The sequence below is a fragment of the Mytilus californianus genome, unplaced genomic scaffold (genome assembly GCF_021869535.1).
Source record: "Mytilus californianus isolate M0D057914Y unplaced genomic scaffold, xbMytCali1.0.p SCAF_5, whole genome shotgun sequence".
Lineage (NCBI taxonomy): Eukaryota > Metazoa > Mollusca > Bivalvia > Mytilida > Mytilidae > Mytilus > Mytilus californianus.
The window spans coordinates 70,286,533-70,312,480 of record NW_026262701.1 but is presented as its reverse complement, the minus strand read 5'-3'; the positions used below and the strand labels follow the sequence as shown (position 1 = coordinate 70,312,480).

Here is a 25,948-nt window from a genome sequence, read left to right as displayed (position 1 = left end):
AGACCTCTGGAAATAAACTTCGAACTTATCGATTATTCAAACCAAACTTTAATTTTGAGCCATACTTATTGAAATAACCATATCTTCACAGATGTGTTTTAACAAGATTTAGAATTGGAGCTCACAAACTTGAAATAGAAAAAGGTCGTTACTTTAATATAGAATTAGAAAATAGAATATGCAAACTCTGTAATGAGGAAGTACAAGATGAGATGCATTTTCTTTTAACATGTAAAGCTTTGGTTAATGTTAGAAATTCCTATCTTAGCAAAATATTTAGTAAAAATAAAAATATTTCAAAACTTGATAACAAATCTCTGTTTATTTGGTTAATAGGAAATGAAGATAAAAATATTTTGATAATAATTTGTCAATTATTAGAGGTTTTAAATAAAAACAGGCATACAATACTAATTTAGAATACTTTATACAGAGTTATAGATATATATGATCATATATGCATTTACAATAGTTACTATTTACATTTAATTAATAATTGGTATGCTGTGAGGTGTATTGTCCGATAAAGGGTCCAGAATAACAAACAATGGGTCATATTATATATTTTTATTATAACAAATTAATTATTTCAGTTACTTTGATATTATATATTAATCAATTAAATCAAAATTAATCATGTTATGTACTTTGTTTAACCTATTTTTAATTTACTTTTATATTATGTTTGAAATTATATTGTAATTATTCTGCTCATTTTGGGTGCCGTGATTGGCAAATAAAATATTTGTTTGTTTGTTTGTTTGTTTTAGTAAGCAATGAATTTGGTTGTTATATTTGATAGATGCTTTTTGTGCTTCTTTGTTAAATGTTTGTTAGTTTTGAGATTGTGACACAGTGATGACTGCTGTACCCATATTATGACTATGTTACCTATTATGTCTGTTTTGTTCACGCATCATTCTAAATATAATGGAATTTGATGCGACTGTCATACAAGTAAGAGGTTTAGCGCTATAAAACCAGGTTCAATCCACCATTTTCTACATTTGAAAATGCCTGTACCAAGTCAGGAATATGACAGTTGTTGTCTATTCGTTTGATGTGTTTTATCGTTTGATTTTGCCATTTGATTAGGGACTTTCCGTTTTGAATTTTCCTCGGAGTTCAGTATTTTTGTGATTTGACTTTTTTTTACCAATTGAATATCACTTGAGGATTGTGTAGAATTACCCTCCAATATTTGAATAAGATGTGATATGACTACCAATAAGAAAACTGTCCACCAAACGACAAGGGTGTAAACATCTACAGGTCACTGTTAGACCTTCAACAATGAGGAAAAAACCATACCATGAAGTAATCTTTAATTTGTCTAAAAGTCCTAGGATAAAAAAATGAAAAACATTACAATAGGGAAAACTAAATGATTCATAAAAGTCCTTGGATAACAAAATGTGAAACATTACAATAAGGAAAACTCAATGCCTGATTTATAAATGGCCTTGGATAGCAAAATGTGAAACACTACAACAGAGAAAACTAAACGCCCGATTCATTTGAATAACGAAAAACAATTATGACAGATGGCAACCAACGACAACCATTGGACTACAGGTTAATCCATTTTCTTTCAAAGCTAGGTGGTAATATTCACTTGAACTTTTGTTGGCCTTTCAAAAAAATATGAAATTAGATGGTAAGTTAGTAATATTTACTTAGAACTTTTGTTGGCCATTCTTAAAATATAAAATTAGATACATGTACCATCTACAAAAGAATACTATAAAAAGAGCATAATGATGAGTGGCAATAGCCCTTTATAGATAAAAGTGCACCATTTTATAAATTTGTCAGCAGTTTACTCACGGCATTTAATTTACATCAGATCTTGAAACAGACTACAAGTTGTCATATTTATGAGGAACTGTGAAACTAGCTAACTCATTTGACCACTAGTCATATACTGTATACAGTATGACAAATTCGTTCGTTTGAGACCAAGATTTTGACATGTACATCATAAATGCCACTTTTTTTGGGTATCCTAAACATGTATAAAGCACTAAATATATAAATGACAAATATGTTGTATGTAAACAAGTTTAAATCATATCAATTAAAATGAAAATTGCCATTTAATATCCTAATTGGAGTTTACATAATCTTAAAATGATGGTTATTATTTCAGAAATAATTTATTCAACATTATACACACTATACAGGAATAAAGTGAAAAAAAAACCTTAATCTCCCTCCTTCCTTTTAAGTCTTAAAGACACATCGTACAGACAGGTATTCGCATGTTAAATCCCTGTCTATAGTAAACAAAATGCTTGGTAAAGACAGTTACCATCCCGCTAAAACTTAACAAAATCTGCAGTTGAAAGGGGTTTGATGTACATGTAGAAAGGTTTCACTACAATATGATTCTAACTAAATACGGATTTCAAATATTATGCACTAATAAACACCATCTGGTTATACATATCGGACAAGAAATGATTCAATTTTCGCTGCCAAAAAATATGAACCGTGCATCATATTTACAATCATAAAATTATAATATTAAATATGTCTGATTAAAAGAACAAGATCTAGTTGTAGCATTCATTTCTTCTTGGAACAGTCAAAAAAATATCAAATTCAACAAAATGAAAATTTGCGATTAACAAAACTGAATTGTTTTTTTTCATAACCATGACAACTACTTATAAATCTTCAATGGATTGCCATCAATTTTTAAAAAGTGTAAACTAAATTTTAAATATATAAAAAAAATATGAGTATATACACATTTCTTATTACAAGGAGTACAATAGTTGATGGTGTTATTTGATTCTTTGAATGCTAGAAAAATCTTTAACAACAGAATCAAAATAAACCAAAATCGTACATTGCATATGATTATAAAGATCTGAACACAGATTACCCGTACATACATCATCTAATAAATGAATAAAAGAAAGAGTAGAAAATGTCTTCCACATTACTCTGGATCAATGAACATCAGAGCTATTAACTGGAACCCAACAGATGGTTTACTGCAATAATAGAGTTACATGAATTGAATCCAGATTTTCTGCAGTGGTTAATCAAGAATATTTTAGAAAGGTGAGCGAGGATGAAACAATTTGTGGACGATATTATGCTAAAAAATGAAATAAATCGTGAGTAACTTATGACTTATGGTTTATGAGTTTGAATGTCCCTCTGGTATCTTTCGTCTCTTTTTTAAGATTTTTTAATTAAAGGCTGATCAAGGGATCTGCCAATGTTCTGTAAAAGTATATTAAGAACTATTCATTAAATAGTATATTAAGGACCTCCATTAAGAATTTAAAATATGTGGGAGTGTAGGAAGGGACTTTCAAAAAAACAACATGCTTTCTTTAATTAAATTTGAATACTGCAAAATGGACACTCAACTATAAATGAATCAAGACTCATGTGCAAAAACTTCCGTTCCAATCCTCCCACATTCATTTAGATTGAATATCTCTAAATATAAATACTTAGAAGAAAATTATTTTTACATTACACATTCTGTAAATATATAATAGAAAAAAATATTTAAAAACATATTGCAACACTTATTTGTAGTTATTGTATCATGCCAAAAAAACTTTCAATACTTTGGCAAAAATCATCGATAAAATCATGATTAGACAAAAGAGAGAAGATTAGAAAAGTTGATTTAATTTTCCAAGTTTTGGAAAACATATACTCTTGGAAAGTACTATTTCAGATGTTTATGGAAAGTACAACTGCATATATTTACCAAAAATAATAATAGGAAAATAGGCCCAAACGTGGCTTCAATTTGATCTAAAGATGTCATCATTGTCAGAAATATGCTCAAATGCAAAAATGAAAGAAGTTGCTCAGCCTCAAATTGGGATTTGTGAACTATTTAGTTGGCGAGAGTCTAGTTTGTCATCATAATGAACCAGACATTTTACTTAAATTGCAGAAAATATCAAATTGGTATCCTGTATTCAGATATTACTGCAAAAAAAATACTTCAATATCAATATTGCACTAATTAATCTGAAATACTGTGATTTAAAAGAGATGTAAGGTAAACTGCAATCAACTAAATGAAAAAAGACATCTAATTGATAAAGTATACACATGAGGTCTTCAACAATAGACAAGGGTCTCTCTATGCCAATGCTCTAAATCACATTGATTCTTAACCAATGAGTCTAAAATAATTTAACAGAGATTATCAAATATCTTCCATGAACACCAAATTTTCTTAACAACAAGAAAAATGTATTATATCTTAAAGAAAGCTACTGATAAGGTTCCCGACTTAAAACAGACACTTGAACAATTAAGTGACTGGTTTAAACTAGGTTTTTATGCACTCAAAGTTGCTCCTTTTAACTCACATTTTTATAGCTTCCCCAGGTCAACCTGACCTCTTACGTTAGTAATTTTTCTAAAGAGGCTGTTAGATTTGTGTAATAAAATAAGCTTGGGTTTCTGTTATGTTATTCTTAGGCCTGCTATATTTCTTAGAAAAAAATGAACAGTACATGTAGCTCTAACTCCCCTCCCCCCTCAAAAAAAATATTGCATCAACAAATAAAATGATTCTTCAGCAACTGACCCAAATTAAACCTAAACTTTCAAACATCAACTTGTCAAAGTTTTCTTTAAATAAGCTATAACATCTTTATTATCAAGAATCTCCATATGCTTGGCTCTTTTGACAGGAACATGATAAATCTTCTGTGGTTGTTTCCCTTGCCAATGTAAACATCCTTTTAGACTACGGATATTCACTGTACCATCGCCATCATCTCTCCTCACATTTGGTTGTGAATCTGGCCACATATTGCCTGTATACACCAGAGTTCCAGGCGTTTTAATGCCGTAACCATGGACACAATGAACTTCCACACCAGGGGGTGTCAGTGATCTGATAAGATTTGCTGTGTCCTGTCTCATGTACCACCCATCCATGTAATTAATATCCATGAAGAATTGTTTGTAATCATTGACTGTATAATTCCTTCCAGGTCTTTCAATTAGGATTTCATCCTCACCCCAAAACATATCTGACGGCATCAGCCAAGCAGAGCTAGGCATAGATCGTTGTTGGGCTCTCACATTTAATGCTTTTACAAAGGCTACACCCAGATTATCGCCTGCAATGAACCAATTGATACAAATATTACTTTTTTATTGGCTGATGGTTGGTTTTAAGAAAGGCTACACCCAGATTATCACCAGCAATGAACTGATTGTTACATATAGTATGTTTATTTGTGATGTTGAGTGAGGGTTGCAACCTGTTTAATTTATCTAGCTTGATTAGTAACTAATATACAAAAAGTTAGATGTACCCTTACGTATACAACGCCTTTTATAAAAAAATATTACTTACCTGAAGCATTATATTTTGGTACCAGAAATATCAATCCTAAACTGAATTTTCACAACTTATAAAAGAAGAAATTGTGCATTTGTATAATTTATATAAACTTTTCAATATTTTCTGACAATGTTTGTATTCTGATTTTTTTAAACTTTGGTATAAATTTCTGGAATTAAGGGAATTAATTAAACTTGATACTACTACATGTCAACCAATTTTTAAACAACACCTTGGTTAAATTATTTAGTTTGCACTTGTATATTTTGCCAGTTCAAAAACAATTTGGAAATGAACCAAAATCCTTGTACAGAAAGTAAATAAAAAAGACCTTTTCAATGCCATCATGAATACATTTATTGTCCCACCATTATCCGTAATGCATATTACAAGTTTGTAGTTTCAGTTTAAATTATTTCATTTTTGATATGGACATAAATTTAGGGAAATCTGAATTTAAAAGTATTTTTAGTGAAAAATCTGGACATATCATTAGGCTTTCATCTTTTACTTTCAGCATACATTGTATTACATCAAAACATAAATGTTAGTGATCTTTCAGTCTACCCCCACATATATAATGCCTTTTACAAAAAATATTTCTTACCTGAAGCAAAGAGTCTTAGTGGTTTGACAGATCCTCCCCATACACCAGCTAATGATATAAGTGAATGAATAAATTTATCTTTCCATGACTGTGGCTGGTGGTTAAGGAAGTACAGTGTGGTAGGATTCCCCATGCTGTGGCCTAGCAAGACTACTTTAGTATTGTTATTTTGAGCATATGTTTCCTCAACTAAAGTTCTCAAATTCTGGTAAAAATCAGCATATTCATCTGGAAAAAGTGAAAAGTTTTCATTATGCATGAAAATCATTCACATTTAGATACTAAATCAATGCTATACAATAAATTTTGTTTTTACAAAGATCATTACAATACATCCTATTTGATGAATTTTTCATGTTCAATGGGAGACAACTCAAGGTTTTTTATTCTGATAGAATGTAATCTCTCTGATTCTGCTGTGTCAGAAGGTTTTAAAGTACAACTCTGTGCATTAAAAAAAATCACTAGCACTGATAAAATTCATACAAAACAATTTATATGAGGGTTGGCCATTTACAATACTCCAGTAGACTTGTTAACTTGTACCTTTCTATATGGAAGAAATCTTAAAAAAAAATTAACGTTATCAAATCTAGCTTACATGGATTTTACTTTAATATCAACAATCTATTGCAAAATATTTTACTTGTTTTCAAAGGAGTAGGTTTCGATAAGGCCCTAAAATGGCCCCTAACTCTAGCTTAAATTAGAAATTAGGATTAATTGACCAATGTCACAATGGATCATAGCAAATACAATGACTAGATAGGAAATACATCTTTTCGTTGAAATTTACGTTCTTGCGTTCTAATCATGACATCACAAATAATACTCATTTTGATTTTCTGTGAAAATTCGATGAAAACGGGTAAATTTACATGGATTTTTTGGACAGGAAACATAGAGCACATGCGTCGACAAAAGAGATCTTTTAACATAATCTTTGTTATGACATTTAACATATCGGACTTGAATACTTAATGTTTTATGTTTTTTACCCTAGTGTTTACATATATAAGATATCAGTAAAATATCTTGCGAAAATATTTTATCACCTCAAGGTCATCAGATTCTTATTTAAGAATAATTTTCGCAATATGTATATACTCTGATTTCTTAAAACTTGTTTGGATGGTACATTGCAAGTCTTGAAAAAAAAATTGCATTTTCCCTTGAAATAGCCATTAGCTATCACATTGAACTGGATTTTTAATTATGCTAAGTCACAAGATTAGAGTCTGCAAGAAAAAATGTAACTCCACCTTAACACATTATTCTGAGTTGAGTTCAAGCTGACCTGTATTTGCTCTTGTGAATTATGAATTTTAAAGTCAATGACCAGGTATCAAACACATGAATTTCCCATTCAAGGTGTGCACTCTACAATAAAACCACTGAGACACATAAGGATTTTTAAAAACTGATGTGGTTAAAGTTAATACGACACATGTACATGAAATACATATGTATTTTCACCTATGTACTACTGTCATGATATGCTGCTTGATTCCAGTGTGAAATATTGTAAATTCAGAAATTAGTGCAAAGGTTTTATAAATGCGAATAATGCAACTGGTGAGTATCACAATAATAGGAACTGGTTTTCTGATATCTTATACATATAACTGTTTGCAGATTTTCCTGAAAATGCAATAATTGATACCGCGTTTTTGTCCATTTTTAAAAAATGGCAACAATAAATGCAAACAATGAATTATGAATTTACAGTATCTAATGATGAAGTTATTACACTTACTTGGAGCTTTCCTGAAGTCATATGGAGCACCTCTTACTGATACATTTCTCTCATATCCCCATTTTACCATGGCATTAACAATGGGTGAAAAGTAAGATGCTGAAAAGAAACAAAAAAAATGTTTTGATAATACTTTCTATGGAAGACTCTGTATTTCATGTCATCAAAGTCTATTTTTCTAAAATACCATAATTTATGTAAAAATACATAAAATTCTTATAGATTTTGTTTTTTTAGGATTTTTGTGCAAATCAGATATGTTGTGAATAAATGTTTCTTTTTTATTCAGTAAAATCAATGTTGTCAATGGATTTTATACCTAGGATAAAGTGTCTTGTGTTATTAAATGTACCTATTCCTTTTTCATAGTTTAAAAATCATAATTTAAGTTACACATTAAGCCAAAGCAGAAGCTGTTATGCAAAGTATTATCCTGCCTGTATTACCCATGTGTCAGACGGATCATCCTGGTCTGAATTATCAAGATCTGACACTTGTTAGAACTGATCATCTGCTTTCTGACATCTTGGAAGCCACCTCAATCCTTTTTTTAGTAGGGGCTAGCAGCAGAGTCCAATACCCCATCCTTTTTATATATTTTGAACAACAAAAGTACAAACTCTATCATATTTTTTTTTACAAAAAAGATACCCATACATGTAGTTATCATGATTAAGCTATTTCATGGATAGATGAATATAAATAGAAGTAAAATCAACATCTGATTAGTTTCAGATACTTATGATTCAATCAGCAACTTGTCATATATTTCATCTTAATTTTTTCAACCTTATCATATATATCCTGATGCTTGAAAAAATGACATATTCCAGCAACTCATCCCAACCAGTTATTACATAGTAAGTGGCCCCTTTCCCTTCGTCTGAAATAACTACGTTTTATACTTACTAGGACTAATATGTGAAGGATCAAGCCACTCCACCGTCCTTGTATCTCCCCATCCTGGAATCTTTGTTTCAACACCCGGTGGATTACGAGTTACATGTTTCTCTCTGTCATATAATACTCTGAAATATAGGAACATCATAAGCATAATTTGTATTGCAGGAGGATATAAATGACTCATACAAATAATGGGTAATGGAGGAACCTGAAAATTCATATATATATCATATTTTTACACCAAATATATCAATATATCACCTAAACAGCGGACTTGTGCATAAAAATTTGGAGTTTTGATACTCAACTACATCGAAATAACCTCAATTTGATTCCAGTTGACCTAATGACATTTGCAAAACAATCGTTCATGGTCTTTGACAACAACAGTTTTCTATTGCAAACCTAAACCATTACAGGAAAAGGTTATATTTCCTTCAATGGCAGACATCGTAAAGTAAGATGCATCATGATGAAGAAGCATCCACAACTAAAATAATTATAATAATTATTTATTTAAAAAAAAGAGGTGACATATAACACACTTATCTATACAACCAATCTGTCGTGAGGATTGATTTATTGATTGATGTTTAAAGCCACTTTCAACACTATTGTGCTATTTCCTGGCGGTTATGTTTTTAGTGGAGGAAGCGGACGTGCCCGGAGAGAACCACCGACCTTTGGTAGGAAAACTGACAATCCTAGTCAATTAAGATTGGAGTCGAGCACACCTGTCATACGGGGGATTCGAACTCTCAACCTCAGTGTTGACCGGCTAGTGATACAGTAGTTCAACTCCTTAGACCACCTGGCCGCCGAGGCCCCTCTCTGCCATGAGGACCTCATAGCCTTACATTTTCTAAACTGCACTGATTCTTGAAAAGCGTGATCAATTTAAAAGAGACAGCCATACATTGCATATCTGACAACAACAAATAAATCTCAATAGACAAAATTTCTTAAACCGCGAAAGTTGTATCATTCAATATAGGTACATGTAAAATTAAATATTGCATATGTACAGTGTAGTTAACTTTATTTAACAATGAACAAAGCTGTTATTTTCAACTAAAATCACCAAGTTATTATTTTATTTGGTCTTATTATAAAAAGTAATTTTCAGGATGACTGACAGGCAAACATGCTTTTTCCTGATGTTTTTTTTTTACATTTAGTAAAAAAGTAATTCTTAATCTTTTTAAACATAGTCACTGGTGTATTATATCTATTATACAGTAACCATATAAATTGTACATGTACCTATAGAAAATGTATCAGGTATAAATTCAAATAGCAAAATTTCAAAAAAAAATTTCCTTTGACATACTTCATGTTATCAGTGAAGCAATCTATTACAAAGGGAGCTAACTCTTCAAGATTTAGCCATAAACTAAAGTAATTATCTGTATGGAGAACACACCACGAATGAGGAGCAGTTGTCTTGTTTAGTTTTGCTACAAATTCACTTCCACCATCACCAGGTACTGAAAAATATTCAAAGAGTCGAAAAATTAAGTAAAGATTTTTTCTACATTGTATGCTGTTTCCAGCAACCGTTCTTACTTTTCTTATATCATGTACAATGTATATCACCAAGTCTTGCACCAAAACTTTAAATGAAAAAAAAAATCCACATGAATGTATTGATGCTGCATCCCTTCACTAAACATGCAAAAATTCAATTATCTTCGGCAGGAAAACTAGAAATCCTAGTCAATTAAGATTAGCGTCCATCACCTGAAAATAATCACATCATTGTCAACGTGTGATGACATTTTTCTTTTTCACAAAATTCAATGAAAACAGGTAAATTTCCATTGATTTTTTGGACTGAAAACATGTAGCAAACATTGACAAAAAATATGTTTTAAGATAATGTTTGTTACACATGTAATATTTTACATAGCTGACCTTAATATTTAGTTTGTCAAGCCTGCGCTCCAATGTTTTCTAGGCCTAATTTGGTTGAAATTCAGACGATTTCGTCAAATTTGACCAAAATCTCAATTTATGGCCCAAATGGGATGTCAATTATAACGTTTTTTTTAATTTTCTGTACAAAACTAGCTCTTTTATACTTTCAAATTTGACCAAAATCTCAATTTATGGCCCAAATGGGATGTCATTTATAACGTTTTTTTAATTTTCTGTACAAAAATAGCTCTTTTATACTTTCTTACATGTCTTTAAATCACCTTGAAATATTTTTTTATCTTGAAACAATAATATTCGGGGCCAAATAAGGTCCTTAACGAACTTACTCCTTTGTGGCAGTGTACCCTGAATACATCAGTTGGAAGATAATGAAAGATGAGAGAAACTGAGGGTTTGAAACACTGCTGTGTATGTTTGGAAACTTTCTCAAAGAAGAAATGTCAACATTGGAAATAAAATATCTGATCATGAACAAGATTTGCATTGTCAAATAAAAACTTGTGGGGTGCACAACATGTACATTATTTACATTTACATGAATGTTTGCACTTAAATCATGTACCACTTTCAAAGAAAATATGCAAATTCCCAATGACTGCAATGCATTTGGACACAGAAAATAATTATAAACAATAGCTCCTTATAAATCCATTGTTAGATGTACAAATTGTAAAATGGTGAAGATATGTCTCCTCAAAGACAGGATTCCATTCCCAATTCAAAGGTCACAATTTGATTAATATTCATGATATTATTCATACATCATTAATCATTATGTCATGTATAATGAATTTCCTGTATCTTTAAGACAAGTATGAAGACTTGTATGATTAGACAAACAAGAACATGAAGTAGGATACTACAGGACTGGATAGCCCAACTTTGGCAGGACAACATTTACCCATTCTGATAGTAAAGACAATCAAATAAAATCTTTCATTTCTGTTCTTTATTTAGAAATCTGTTTGTGTTTTCTTTTTGTTAACATATACATGCCATAGGAAAATACTTTCTATTAATGAGAAATAAATGTATTAAAATGTCGAAAGTTTTTCAAATCAAAAGTAATACTTATAAGTTACAATGTACATATTTAATTTAGATTTTGAAAAATAAAAATGAAAAACATACTTTAAAATAAGCAATCAAATGACGCGATAAATTTTTCCATCTATTACAATAGAATCATTTAAAAAATACTATAAGTGACAAATATTAATGTATAAGTGAAAAATATCAATGTGAACATTAGAATAAAAATAATGTAAGAAAGTTAAAATCATATATACAGTATAATATCCTTCATGTCCTTTCTTAATAATTTTTTTCAAATCTACATGATCTAGAAAAGATTTTAAGAAATCTGTAAAATATAATATTGTGCTACTTATTGTTCAACAAAATATGTACTGTACATCCTGAAACTTTCTGTCTTAATTTCCAATAATTATACTTCACATATGGACATGGTATTTTTATCTTTTCCATCTGAATTGTTGTACTTAAAAAAAAAAGTTATATGCAAATTGTTTGATTATGGTGTGATTTTTACATTCAAACCAGTACAAAATGTATAAAATGTCAATCATTAAAACTTCAAGATTCTATAATTTATTTTTCCCCAAATTTCACTCTTTTCCTTACTAGATCATGTGCATATTCCATGTGATTGTCATCAAATGACGGGAGACACAAGAAATGCTTATTGTAGTCAACAACTACTGGCATGAACTACAAAAGTTAACAGAGTTCTTGATAAAAACAAACGACGTCAGACTGAAATTAGAAAATGAAATTCATTTTTCTTAATAAATCTGATAACCATTACTATTCCCATGATTAGAAATATATATCTACATGTATGTAACTTAGTCTTTTGCATAATTATAACCTACATTTATTGATGTGGAGTGAAAATGGATTTATTTTGAGTTAAATCAATACTTAAGAATTGAATGCTTCATATACATGTATAGAGGTGTGCAAGTGTGTGAACATTATGTGTATGAAGCTCAGCCTTTGGTTTGTTTTTCTATTCATTGTTTCAAGGTTGTCCGGAAGAGTATGTGCAGCTATAGATGTTGCATTTTAAAGGCAAATAAAATATAACTTTTGGAATGCCTTAGTATCAAAATTACGGAATTGTATTAAACTTTTCATAATCTAATTATATATACATGTACATAAATTCTAACCTTTTCATTTTGCTTTAACAATATGTACTAAATTTTTCTTGCCATTTTGGTGTTTTGATGTTATTAGTATTAGGCATGTTGCTGCAAGATTTTATCTGTCTATTATCTGATCAGCAAAAACAAAACAAATCAATAACGTTTACAAATTATAAAAACATTTATGTCCTGGGATTTATACCTTATAACATCGAACTGTATTAAAAGAAGAAGATATAAATTTGAGACAACTTCGAAAAGTTTCCATGTTTTTTAACAAACAAGTTAGTAACGTCAAGTTTTCCCCACTCATGCTAATGATGCTTCACATCTGAAATGTGCATGCAAAATTTATAATTTTTTCAGCATTTGTCCGATTACCTGTAAGCTTTAAAACAAAGAAGTACATTACCTAATATCACAGGATTCAGGATCTTACATTCACAATAAAAAATGAAGAATAAAAAGGAAAATATCAAACAAAACATGTTTGATAAAAATCGCAATTTAAGTCGATAAGTAGGATGTTTATATATATACAGAGTCCTACTTCCGGTTGGAATGATTTCCAGAAAGGAAACTTGTGACAGGTCAAATGACAATGAGGTCACATCTTTTCTGAAAGCGGTCACAAATAATAATTCATACTAACAACGCATAGTATATAAAAAAATATACAGATTTCCGCTCAATATCGCTATTGACCGGATGAAGGACGAGAATCCCCTTTTGTTATTTTCAATGTTAATGCACAGGACCAATAGATAATTCATATATTGCAATATATGTTGTATTAGTCCCAGTTTACAGATTGATATGGTAATTTTAAATTTACTTTATCATTTCAACGTATTTTCCTTGTTTATTACATCACAACCTTATCATGGAAGCAGATGTTCAGCCTTTGTGCACAGGCACTTGTCTCTGAAAAAAAATCATGTGACCTATATTCTCGTCTCTGAATATTTTTTTTACCTATATAAAATTAATCAGAGACATATATAGGTCTCTGCCTTAGTATATTAAGGTATATAGGTAATTTTTTACCTATATAACTAAATATATCAAGCTAGGTTTATAGATTAAAAAAAAAACAGAGACAAGTGCCTGCGCTATTGTATCCTACCCTTCAGTTATCCTTATTTCTTACAAAATAAAGAACTGCAAGTAGGTAGGGGAGACCGGGGATGAATGAGACATATTTCAGGTTTTTGTCTATACCTTCAAATCGACTGTATGAGCAATGATACGTCAAAAACAAACAGTTGAAAGAAATTATATTGCACACGCACACAAATTTGCATTTAGATTGAAATATTAATGGCCCAATGTCCCCATGACTGGCAAGCAATAGAAGAAGAATTTACCAATTCAAAAGTATTTGGAAATCAAGTAGAGACTTATAAAATGCAACTGTAGGTATATCTAATACGGTTCTATGATCTAATACAACCTGCAAAGTCTCGGAGGGGGAGGGGGGGATAATCATTAGAATGATTGGTAAACGCCATCGGATCGTCCTGATTAGCAATTCAAAAACCTATCACCTTTCGCATGACAATTACAATAACGTTATGTATTTTAATTTGTTCAATGACTTTCATAATATCAATGAAGTAGAATTCAAGTGTAATAGGATTGCAAGTATGCTTTATTCTATCACCTTGCACGTTCACGACTTGACTGTGTTTTTCTACAGCAGTTCGTTAAAATTTCTGACCGGTTAAACAGTTTGGTTTGCATGATACAACAAATTGCAATTTGGTCAGAATTTTGAATAAACTGCAATAGGTGGAGAGCAACACTTACAGTCAAGTCACGGTAAGTTTATTCAAATTCAGTTTCGTTATTATTATTTCATGATGTATAGGTGTCGTACCTATCGTACGGTCAGTTTCCAGCTGAAACAGGGGTTTCTGTCATTCAGCACGACAGCGCCAAAGCGATCGGTTCTAAATTACTTAGTTAATTTTAATTTATTTACTAGTCCCCCTTTTTTTAATTATTGATGAAATAAGATTCATAGGACTGGAGGGTTGTTTTTTCTATGGTATTATTTTGTGTGAAGTATATATTTGTGTATATATACATATGTGTTTGTTGAATGTTCATATGTAACATATTTAATAAACTCAGCAGCGGCGTTGTCGTGTAGCTTTGCACTTTATTTATGAGTTTTTGTATTCTTCATACTTTAACAGTATGTTATTTTCTTTTAAATGGTTTTTCAAAAGCATACATTATCATTGGGTGACGTACATGAGACTAGTATTTTGGAGTAAGTTCTTTTAATACAGAATGAAGGTTGTTACAAGAGAATATCATGATTATATACTAGTACTAGTAATCCCAAACTGAATATTTATTTGTTCTATGATATGTGCAACAGAATGAGTTCAAAACTCAGCTGATCCTGATATCATTTAATAAAAGAAGAGTACTTTTGATAACTCATGATACATTAACTTAACTTTAAAAATGCACACTGATTTCGTTCATGCCATGGTAATAGTAATGTGTGCCCAAATATATTCAAAATTATTTTTAACAATGACTTTAATATGGTATTATGAATTGATAGTGAAAGAAACTTCACTTTAAAGTCACATGAAAGGAGTTTCTTGTAATTTCAATGTTACCGAAATTATTATACCAACGCATGCATAATTGTTTACTTTTTACACATTGTGACTTTGATGGAGAATTGTCTCATTGGCATTCAAACCGCATCTCTTATATCTATAAATTAGGCCGTACTTTGACCTATAATGGTTTACTTTTACAAATTGTGACTTGGATGGAGAGTTGTCTCATTGGCACTCATACCAGATCTTCTTATATCTATTAAATAAGTCCTGTATGCACGTTTTTTTATATTTACTACGAATCTTTAACGAGCTATCGACAAATAATAATTCATTCAGTGATTGTTTATCGCAAGCTACTTAACCTTTTGGAGTTTGTTGCCGAAGTTTACTGGATCTTGACATTGATAAACAATCAACCGTTGTGACAGAGCACGTGGAAGCACGTGACAAATAAGTGAATTGATAGATCCATGATATTTTAATTTATATTTTCCATGCTTTCAGATTTGTTTATTAATCTTTTCTTTAACAGTTGTTTAATAATTTGTTGTATTAAATTTGTTCTTTATGAATCAGTTATTAATATTTACACGTTTGTTTACATTCTTTCATCACGGTTTCAAAAAAGTCCCCTTGCACTTGCACTGTGCCGTGGCAGGAGTTCTAACGAGATGTCTCGTAGTTAAGGTCACTGCATACGGGCAAATTTTGGCGAATTAGTGTACGAGAAGACAATAGTTCAATAGCAGCACATTTATGAAGATTTTGATAATACAAAGGATTTTCTTTTATAAGAAATTTCACGTACACTTGTTTTATAGTAAACCTTAGCCATTCAAGTATATAAATCATATTCAACTTTTTTTTTAATCTGAAATTTCATATGACTTTTAGTCTTTTGTAATTGAAATAAATCAACATATATAAGCATAGATGGGTACATTTTGAACATATACACATGAACGAAAATAACACAATCAAACCAAACTAAAAATAGCATGTCCTATTAACACCCATAACATTTTAAAGCTATCCGATAAATTCTGACCAAGTCAATTGTTTTTTTTCTAAAGTAGCTGACCAAACTGACAGGCTGCAAGTTATTAAATCATGAACACATATTCTATGGGGAAAATATTTTCGTTCAGTCCAATATTTGACGTCAGAAAATTACGCTCCTCGCAAATTTCAACAGTCTATTCCAAAAGGCTGTCTGAATTCCTACTGTCGAATATATAACCATATATACTGGTAATCTAAGGGGAAATGAAATCAGTATTACCATATGATATTACTAGAAAATAAACAAGCATTCAAAACGAAACGAAAAGGCAGCTGTGAATTTCCTCTTCAGTTAAAAATTTTCATTTCAACTACTAAGACAATTGTTATTGCGAAAATTTACCTTATTTTATCATGATGAATATTTCGAACTAATTGACAGCCACAATTAAATTGTTTTGAAAACAGCTTTGATACGATATGTATTTTACGGTAAAAGAGGAAATAATAATGGAAGGCACCCGCATGGTAACTGGAGAGCCACTACCCGTCATGGTAAACATCATATTAAATAGTATGTCAGTAGTTTGATTTTGTTGTTGTTCCATACTAAATTTGGCAGTTTAATACCTCAATCTATATCTGCATTGTACTCTTTTATTGTCTTGATATACATAGAACAAATTTTATACATCATAAATAAATCCAATAATTTTATAATATTAAGTGTAAAAAAATAAGGAGATGTTGCATGTACATCAGACAATATTTCCATGTTATATTTACCATAATTTCTAGAAACAACACATTTATTGCTGTTCCTTATCTTGATATTTTTCGCGGAGGGATTTCAACGATGAGATTCTTATTTAGATCAAGATGGCAACTGCTTATACCGTCGTTCTAATAGAAAATATTAAGACAAACCAATCAGTCAATGATTCATGGCAGTGAAGGCCATATGTTTTTTTTTTTTTTGACAAGACAGTCATCTCCTAAAAAGGATATGGCCCGAGGCGAAGTTGAGGTCCACATAGTTTTAACGCGATGTGCGACAGGTAAAAAAAACCTGCCATTTTACCCAAAGTAACACGAATTGTTGGTTATAGTACAATTCAAACTGTTTAAGTGACTATGTGTTATTGGATGAAATACCACATACATAACGACACATAATAGTCTCTAATTCAATTATTTTAATTTTAATAGTGATGGAAAAATGGTACAAGCATTAGGAGACTTGTATATGCCAGACGCAACTAAGCCATCAAGTCTGAAAGTTAATTTTGCTAGGGTAAGTAACTAATCTGTTTAGCCTTTAGCGCAGCTTTTATCGTTTATTAACTCAATATTTCACATTGTTGCTTAAATAAAGTTTTACAAAACCAAAGTAAACCTTTTTATATTTATATACCTGTTGGCTTTGGACATTTAAACATTGAAGTCCCTTTTAATCCTTAATTTGAAAAAAATAATTAATTCAGATATTAAAGCTTTATATAATAATGTTATGCGATCTGGATTGAAAGACAATATTATCCTATTTTCTGAACAATATTAAATTTGTATCCATAATATATTTTTCACAAACGGGTTGATTTTGTTGTGGGTTTTTGGCTATGGTTTAGTTTAGTTTTAATAGTTTTGTTTATCTTTTTATTTTCCCCCTTTTCTGTGTGTGGAAATTACATTTATTTTTTCGTTTTGTTTTCAGTTGCTCCATATGGAAATTATGTAGTTATTGATACAGATTACACTAACTACACCCTCATGTACTCATGTACTAGTATTTTGGGAATAGTCTTTTTGAATTTGCATGGATTTTGGGAAGGCAGAGAACAATGGATCAAGCACTTGTAGATAGACTTTTTGCTGAATTAAAAAGTTATAATGTAGATGTTGGACCTTTTATGAAGGAAGATCAAAGTGGATGTTAACTAAAAACTATGTGATATTTTTATTATTGAATTGAAATTTTGCATTTTTTATGTTATATTTGTTTTTTTACTATTGACTAATACAAAAAATTATAAGCACATATCCATGTTTCTACTATTTGTTGTCATTAATTGTAGCAAAACTATTACGAATTACGAATGTGACTTACCGAATTAGACAATTTACCGGATTTGTAATAACATAAGCAACACGACGGGTGCCACATGTAGAGCAGGATCTGCTTACCCTTCCCGAGCACCTGAGATCACCCCCAGTTTTTGGTGGGGTTCGTGTTGCTTAGTCTTTAGTTTTCTATGTTGTGTCATCTGTACTATTATATGTCTGTTTGTCTTTTTATTTTTGGCCATGGCGTTGTCAGTTTGTTTTCGATCTATGAGTTTGACTGTCCCTCTGGTATCTTTCGTCCCTCTTCTACAAGACATGAGAGAATTGATTTTATGTTTAATCAACATTTTGAGTTTTGCTGTTACAAAAGAGGGGAAACGATAAAACGGAAAGATGAAGTAGATTTATAAAATCCAGGGTATTACCAAACCAGCCATCCATCTTCTTGCAACAAGAGATGGTTTAAAACGTAGTTCTGGACTTATCTACGAGGAAACCCGTGGTGTCCTTAAAGTTTTCTTGGATAATGTCATCTGTGATGCTGTCACATATACAGAGCACGCCAAGAAGAAAACTGTCACCGCCATGGATGTTGTCTACGCTTTGAAACGTCAAGGACGTACCTTGTCCGGATTCGGAGGTTAAACAGCCAGCCAGCTAAAATTAACAACGGCCCTTTTCAGGGCCACCAAAATATTTCAAAAAGTATCTTAGATTTGTGTACATGGTTCTAAACTAAATCTTGAAATCAAAGCTTATTCCCATTTCTATTCTCTAGTGTTATATTTTTTTTCCTTTTTGAACTTCCTTGCTTATGTCATAACCGTTTTTGTTGTCTCTATCCCCCTTCCCCCTATTTTTTTTAAAGAAGATTGATGAACACGTACAAAGATCAAAAATCCTTGCATTTGCCTACATAGAGAGAGATTAAAAACCGAAATAAACGGACTTTGCAGGCAAATATTTCTTTTATATTATATTCTATTCAATAAGTTTGATGCGTTGTTTAAGATTTTTCAGGTACTGCTCTTGTTTCAGTGTAATTAATAATACAAGAAAAAACTAGTCTTATTTCTTGCCTTTTTTATGTAATAGAAAAATATGTAAATTAATTGCAAGCAGTTGTGTCCTTCATTTTTCATGTGACTCGTATATTTATTATAAAGACAGTAAGAAGAGAAAGGTAATCATACAAAATTGAAAGTAGACATAGCTAGGGATTTGGGTATAGCTTTTCTTAGTAGTTTGATTTGATGTAGAACAAATGTAAACTCTTTATGAAAAATATTGGTGGCCCTGAAAAGCGCCGTTTGTGAAGTTATAAACTTCAGACTGTTTACTTGCTGCTGGTGTATTTGGTGACGGCTTTGGTACCTTCACCGACAGCGTGCTTGGCCAATTCTCCAGGTAAGAGGAGACCGACGGCGGTCTGGATCTCCTTTGATGTGATGGTAGATCTCTTGTTGTAGTGTGCCAAACGGGAAGCTTCTGCTGCGATTCTCTCGAAGATGTCGTTGACGAAGTGCTTATGATGGACATTGCCTTGGATGCAAATCCGGTGTCGGGGTGAATTTGTCTCAAAACTTTGTAGATGTAAATAGCATAGGATTCACGTCTCTTCCTCCTTTTCTTGTCACCGCCTGGACGGGCAGTCTTGGCCTTTGTGACGGCCTTCTTGTCTCCTTTTGTTCCAACTTTGGGTGGCATGTTACTGCTTTCAATGTCAAATTAGTCATGATGTTTCCCGACCTTCAGTTTTCTTTATATACTGGGCAAAACGTATTGAAAGATTTAAATAAACGCGTACCTCGGAGAGAGCACCCAAAACATGTTGAATGTTCGGTAGCCTAACTGCCCGAAGAAAGTTTTTCTTCTGATTAGTTTAGAATTAAAACATCGTTCAATCTGTTTAGTGGGTATATAAGCTAAACCCTGACGAAATTTGTTATCATTTTACTGAGTGTCGTACAGCCAAATAGTAAAAAATGTCAGGACGTGGAAAAGGAGGAAAAGCAAAAGCAAAGGCAAAGAGCAGGTCATCCCGTGCCGGACTCCAGTTCCCCATCGGTCGTATTCACAGACTGTTGAGGAAAGGAAACTATGCCGAGAGAGTTGGTGCCGGTGCTCAAGTGTACTTCGCAGCTGTCTTAGAATACTTAGCAGCTGAAGTATTGGAGTTGGCAGGAAACGCTGCCCGTGACAACATGAAGAGCAGAATCATCCCCCGTCATCTCAAGTTGGCCATCTGAAATGATGAAAAGTTGAACAAACTTTTGTCAGGTGTCTCCATTGCCCAGGGTGGTGCTCTACCAAACACCCAGGCTGTACTTCTGCCAAAGATGACCGAGAATACTGCCAAGTGAAAAGTGGATATAGCAGATTACTCACTTAATAACGGCCCTTTTCAGGGGCACCAATATTTTTTCAAAAAGAGTTTTAATTGTTTTAGCGATGATAACTGTATTGGTGCAAAAATATGTCATTTTGATTTGTGCTAACAACAAGAAACAAAGTAATTTCAGTATCCTGGTTGTGAGAAGGCACATTAGGAACAAATCGGGGTTAAACATGTTTTGCCAGATCAACCCCCATTGTTTACCTGAGACAGTAGTGTACTAGTAAAATAACAGAACAAACTGCAAAAATCAGTTGAAAAGATCTTTCCTCATCAAATCGGTATAAAATATCGTAAAATTCGCGAAAATGTATGCATACGTTCGGTACTTTCTAAAAAATAGCGTTTTATAAACGATCTATTTTTCCGGTCGACGGGTCAATGACGGTTTATGTTAGTTTAAACAACATAAATGACAAAGGGCATTATTCACATATGATTTATACAATCGATGCATGTTAGGTGTTAATTGTTTTATTAGTTTATCAGTGTCAAATAATATAGGGGGCCTCGGTGGCCGAGTGGTCTAAGTAGTTACTACTGTAATCACTAGCCAGTCAACACTGAGGTTGTGAGTTCGAACCCCGCTCGTGCGGGTGCACTCGACTCCAATCTTAATTGACTAGGATTGTCAATTTTCCTATCGAAGGTCGGTGGTTTTTCTCCGGGCACTCCGGCTACCTCCACCAATAAAAACTGGCCGCCATGAAATAGCCCAAAAGCGGTGCTTAAAAGTGGCGTTAAAACACCCAAAAAAAAATCAAATAATATAAGAGTGTAAGGTACTCTGTCAGGTATGTACCCTTATTTATTAGTGTCAAATTATATAAGAGTTGCAAGTCACTCTTCATATTTTATAACCTAATTAATTCATCAAAGGTCCGGTCAATTTCGTAACGAATCAACCATAACATTAACAAGAAGTTTTGACAAAATATATTCAAAAAGTAAGACGCTATGCAGGTAAAACAATCATTTAACCATAACAATAGACACTTGTTTGTCAATTTTTACAACTTTTTAACTGCAACCATTTCGGTATCCGCCAAAATATTTAATTGGGATTTAAGAATCCGCCAAAATAAAAACCACCAAAAGTTTTCGTATACTTTGTTGCCCCTAAATTTGCGAAATTTTACACCCGCGAAAATAACCCGCTATACGGTATAACAAGAGTGCACACACTGAAATGTTTTAGCTGCTTTACTCATAATGATTGGATTTATGTGGAAAGTGTGTAATATAAAAGGTATTACTACAAGTATCACATTCACTTAACATTACCAATGATCCAATTCACAGTCGGAGGAACCATGCCATGCAGATATGTACACCTAACAATCATTCCATACACCAAATATAGTTACCCTATTGCTTATGGTAACCGAGAAACACAGACTTAATTACGAAAATTTAACATTGAACAATGAACCATGAAAAAGAGGTTATTGTCAGATGAACCCTGCCAGACGGACATGTACACTTGACAATCATTCCATGCACCAAAAATAGTTGACATATTGCTTAGAGTATCTGAGAAACAAGCATCCCCATGAAAACTTAACATTGACAATGAACCATGAAAACAAAGTCAAGGTTAGATAAACCTTGCTAGACAGACATGTACACCAAATAAAGTAAACCGATTGCCTATAGTATCTGACAAATACACCACGAAAGCTTAACCTTGTTCACTGATCCATGAAATGAGGTCGAGGTCAGGTGAACCCTGTCTGACGAACATGTAGATCTTGCAAGGAACACATTGCCAAATATATTTATCCTATGACTTATTATATCTGAAAAATTCACATGGGACAAAAAAAAATTTTTTTCAAGTAGTCACTGAACCATGAAAATGAGGTAAAGGACAATGGACATAAGACAGTCGTAAACGTCATAACATAAAAACTGTTGATAATAAAGTCAATGTTAGTGTCTCGCCTGTGTCTCTACTCATGAAAGACGTGTTTTCTTAAAGAAAAAATACCAGTAAAACCATAAGTATTCTAATGTTCCCTCTTATTCAGTACCGATAATTAAATATTGTCAGTGCAAAAAGGTACAAAAACGAAAATTTACTAAGATTTTAAAAAGTGTGCAGTATTATTGGTAGCAGACTTTGGGTCAATAAAACATTACTTTTCCTCATACGTTTAAGATGAAAGCAGATTCAATTAGTAAGTACTTACTCCCACTCCCCATCTTTTACATTTTGCATAATTCCTTCAAAAATTATATTCAATTGTACATAAAATTGAGAATGGAAATGGGGAATGTGTCAAAGAGACAACAACCCGATCAAAAGAGCAGAAAACAGACGAAGGCCACCAATGGGTCTTCAACAAAGCGAGAGAATCCCGCACCCGGAGGCGGGCTTCATCTTGTACATGTATCGTTTAAGAGTTTTGGCCTACAACATTTTAATTCTGGTTTCAATGATGTGTTCATTTAAAAACCACTGGGTCGATGCCACTGCTGGTGGAGGTTTCCTCCCCGATGGTATCAGCAGCCCAGTAGTCAGCACTTGTGTTGACATGAATTATCGTTGATATGATAATAAATATAAAAGAGCTTTTACAAAACTTTAAATTTGTTCGAAATACCAAGGATTTTCTACCCCAGGAATAGATTATTTAAGCTGTATTTGGAGTGTTTTGAAGACGATATTTTAATCCGATAGTAGAGAGGATAACGCACTCACTGACAAAGTAGAAGTCAATACAATTAAATAGGGGCGACGATTCCAATCCCGTGAAGGTATTGTTGATTAATATGAGATTTAACAACCCTTATTTTCCACAAGATGAAATATTCTTTGCATTTCCCCTAATTTTTAACTGTTGTATTCATTTCTTTACGCATAACTTACACTTACATATATATTAGTCCTAGGTAGTACTATTGTTTACTGAATAAATGTTTTTTTTTTTCAAAAATACCTTTAAGAACTTGAACAAGGTATTTAAAGATTTTGTTTCATTACATTAATAACCTTTAATAAACATTTTTTTCTAAGAACTACCAAATTACGTGAATTGTATCTTAAATTGAAAGCTCTATAAACTAAATTGATGTAAAAAATAGATGTCATATTCCATTATCAACAAGATAGATACAAACCAAACTTCCAAACAAACTTTGTAACCATAATCTGATTTGATAATTTTTCAGCTGTACATTGATTTCGTTCATTGAAATCCAAGATGTCAAATCACACAACTGCATGACGAAGGACTTATACACACCATAAGAAAGGACCGATGGAACTTCACCTTCCAGAATAAAAATAAACAAGAGGAACCAAAGGGAACAAAGGGAACAAACAGTAGTTAACCTTTGTTGTAAATTTAAGTATAGTGAGATTTTCCTCTGTGAGGTTTATATATCCAAAACAAATAAAATTATTCGCTGAGCGCAGCCTGATACGACCGCAGTGGTCGAACCCTGAACAGTTGGGGCAAATTTGGACACAATATTCAAGCTTGATACTATCTGAATTTGGATTGTGATCAAATTTTTAACATAATATAGGTTTCTGACACAAAATAAATGTGATCAAAGATCTTACAAATCTAATGCGCAATACTGTGCAATAGAAAATTTCTTCTTGAAACTTTTCAAAAATTTGAAATTTTGAAAATTTTGAAGAATAAAAATATGAACCCTTTTAAAATAAAATGCTCCGCTAGGCGCAGCTTGATACGACCGCAGAGGTCGAACCCTGAACAGTTGGTGCAAGTATGGACACAACATTCAAGCTTGATACAGCACTGAATTTAGATTGTGATTAAATATTTGACACAGCATAGGTTTTTGACACAGAATGAATGTGGTCTAAGAACTTAAAAAAAATTTAATTTACCTATTCAAACCATATCATTATTATTTGCTTTTATATATAAATCAGAAATAAACAATTTAAAACGGAAAATTTTAAAGAAAAAAAAAGGAAAAAAAAGAGATCCATACACTTGAACACAATTTATTGTCTGGAAACTAGAAAAATGCTTGTTTTTAGGCCCCTTTTTGGCCCCAAATTCCTAAACGTTTAGGGCAATTACCCCCAAACTCAAACCCAGCTTTCCCTTTGTGATATGGAACCTTGTAGTACAATTTCATAAAGATCCATACACTTACACACAAGTTATTGTCTGGAAACTAGACAAATGCTTGTTTGTTTCCCCTTTTTGGCCCCTAATTCCTAAAATTTTGAGGCAATTACCCCCAAAATCAATCCCACCCTCCCTTTGTGGTATGGTACCATGCAATACAATTTCAGAGAGATCCATACACTTGAACACAACTTATTGTCTGGAAACTAGAAACATGCTTATTTTTGGCCCCTTTTTGGCCCCTTATTCCTCAACGTTTTGGGCAATTACCCCCAAACTCAATTCCAGCTTTCCCTTTGTGCTATGGAACCTTGTAGTACAATTTCAGAAAGATCCATACACTAACACACAAGTTATTATTATGAAACTAGAAAAATGCTTGTTTTTTGCCCCTTTTTTGGCCCCTAATTCCTAAAATTTTGAGGCAATTACCCCCAAAATCAATCCCAGCATTCCCTATGTGATATGGAACCTTGTGGTACAATGTCAGAGAGATCCATACACTAACACACAAGTTACAAAAATGCTTATTTTTGGCCCCTTTTTGGCCCCTAATTCCTTAACTGTTGGTACCATAACCCCCAAAATCAATCCCAACCTTCCTTATGTGGTATTGAACCTTATGGTAAAATAGAGATCCATTCACTTACACTAAAGTTAGAGTGCGAAAACCAATGTGTCTTCGGACGTCGACGACGACGACGACGCCAACGTCATATCAATATACGACCGCAAAATTTTTTTGCGGCCGTATAAAAAAATTGGAACCCCCCCCCCCCTCTCTTCCCCCCAAACTTTTTGAATCCCCCTTTAAGCATTAACCATCAAACTCAATTGCAGTCTTTCCTTTTTAGTATGGAACCTTGTAGTACAATTTTAGAGAGATAGAAAATGACATCATAGTCATGGCTAAAAATAAACAATAAAAACCTTCATCAGCAACAATTTATATTGGCAAATTTCCAATGAAGTTTATTATACTAAAGTTATTGACAAATTTCCAATGGAATTTAATAACAATAAGTTATTGGCAAATTTCCAATATACATAATTTAAAAGCAGTGT

At 32.2% G+C, this 25,948-nt stretch overlaps 3 protein-coding genes across 10 annotated transcripts in view; 1 reads left to right on the top strand and 2 right to left on the bottom strand.

Annotated features, from left to right (window-relative positions):
- Positions 1-25,948, top strand: part of LOC127701343 (plasmanylethanolamine desaturase-like) — a 429,461-nt gene that overhangs the window by 220,217 nt on the left and 183,296 nt on the right. The gene's annotated exons all lie outside the window — the stretch shown is intronic.
- LOC127701319 (phospholipase A2 group XV-like) overlaps positions 1-25,948 on the bottom strand; it is a 131,160-nt gene that overhangs the window by 72,692 nt on the left and 32,520 nt on the right. The window contains exons 7-8 of one of the 7 annotated variants that reach the window (XR_007981977.1): positions 25,194-25,355; positions 24,739-24,872 (exon numbers count right to left, since the gene is read on the bottom strand). The exons of 3 other annotated variants lie outside the window; for them this stretch is intronic. The gene's annotated coding sequence lies outside the window, so the exon portion shown is untranslated. Of the gene's footprint in view, positions 1-1,121; positions 3,285-24,738; positions 24,873-25,018; positions 25,482-25,948 lie in introns of those variants that run through there. 3 more of the 7 variants (XR_007981975.1, XR_007981974.1, XR_007981976.1) reach the window with 3 other exon arrangements.
- On the bottom strand, positions 1,658-13,221 carry LOC127701320 (phospholipase A2 group XV-like). Its single transcript, XM_052205206.1, has 6 exons — positions 13,132-13,221; positions 9,941-10,097; positions 8,617-8,735; positions 7,708-7,806; positions 5,952-6,179; positions 1,658-5,117 (listed from the first exon to the last, which is right to left on the bottom strand). The coding sequence occupies exons 1-6, from the start codon at positions 13,205-13,207 to the stop codon at positions 4,603-4,605; spliced, it is 1,194 nt and encodes a 397-aa protein (XP_052061166.1). The 5' UTR covers positions 13,208-13,221; the 3' UTR covers positions 1,658-4,602.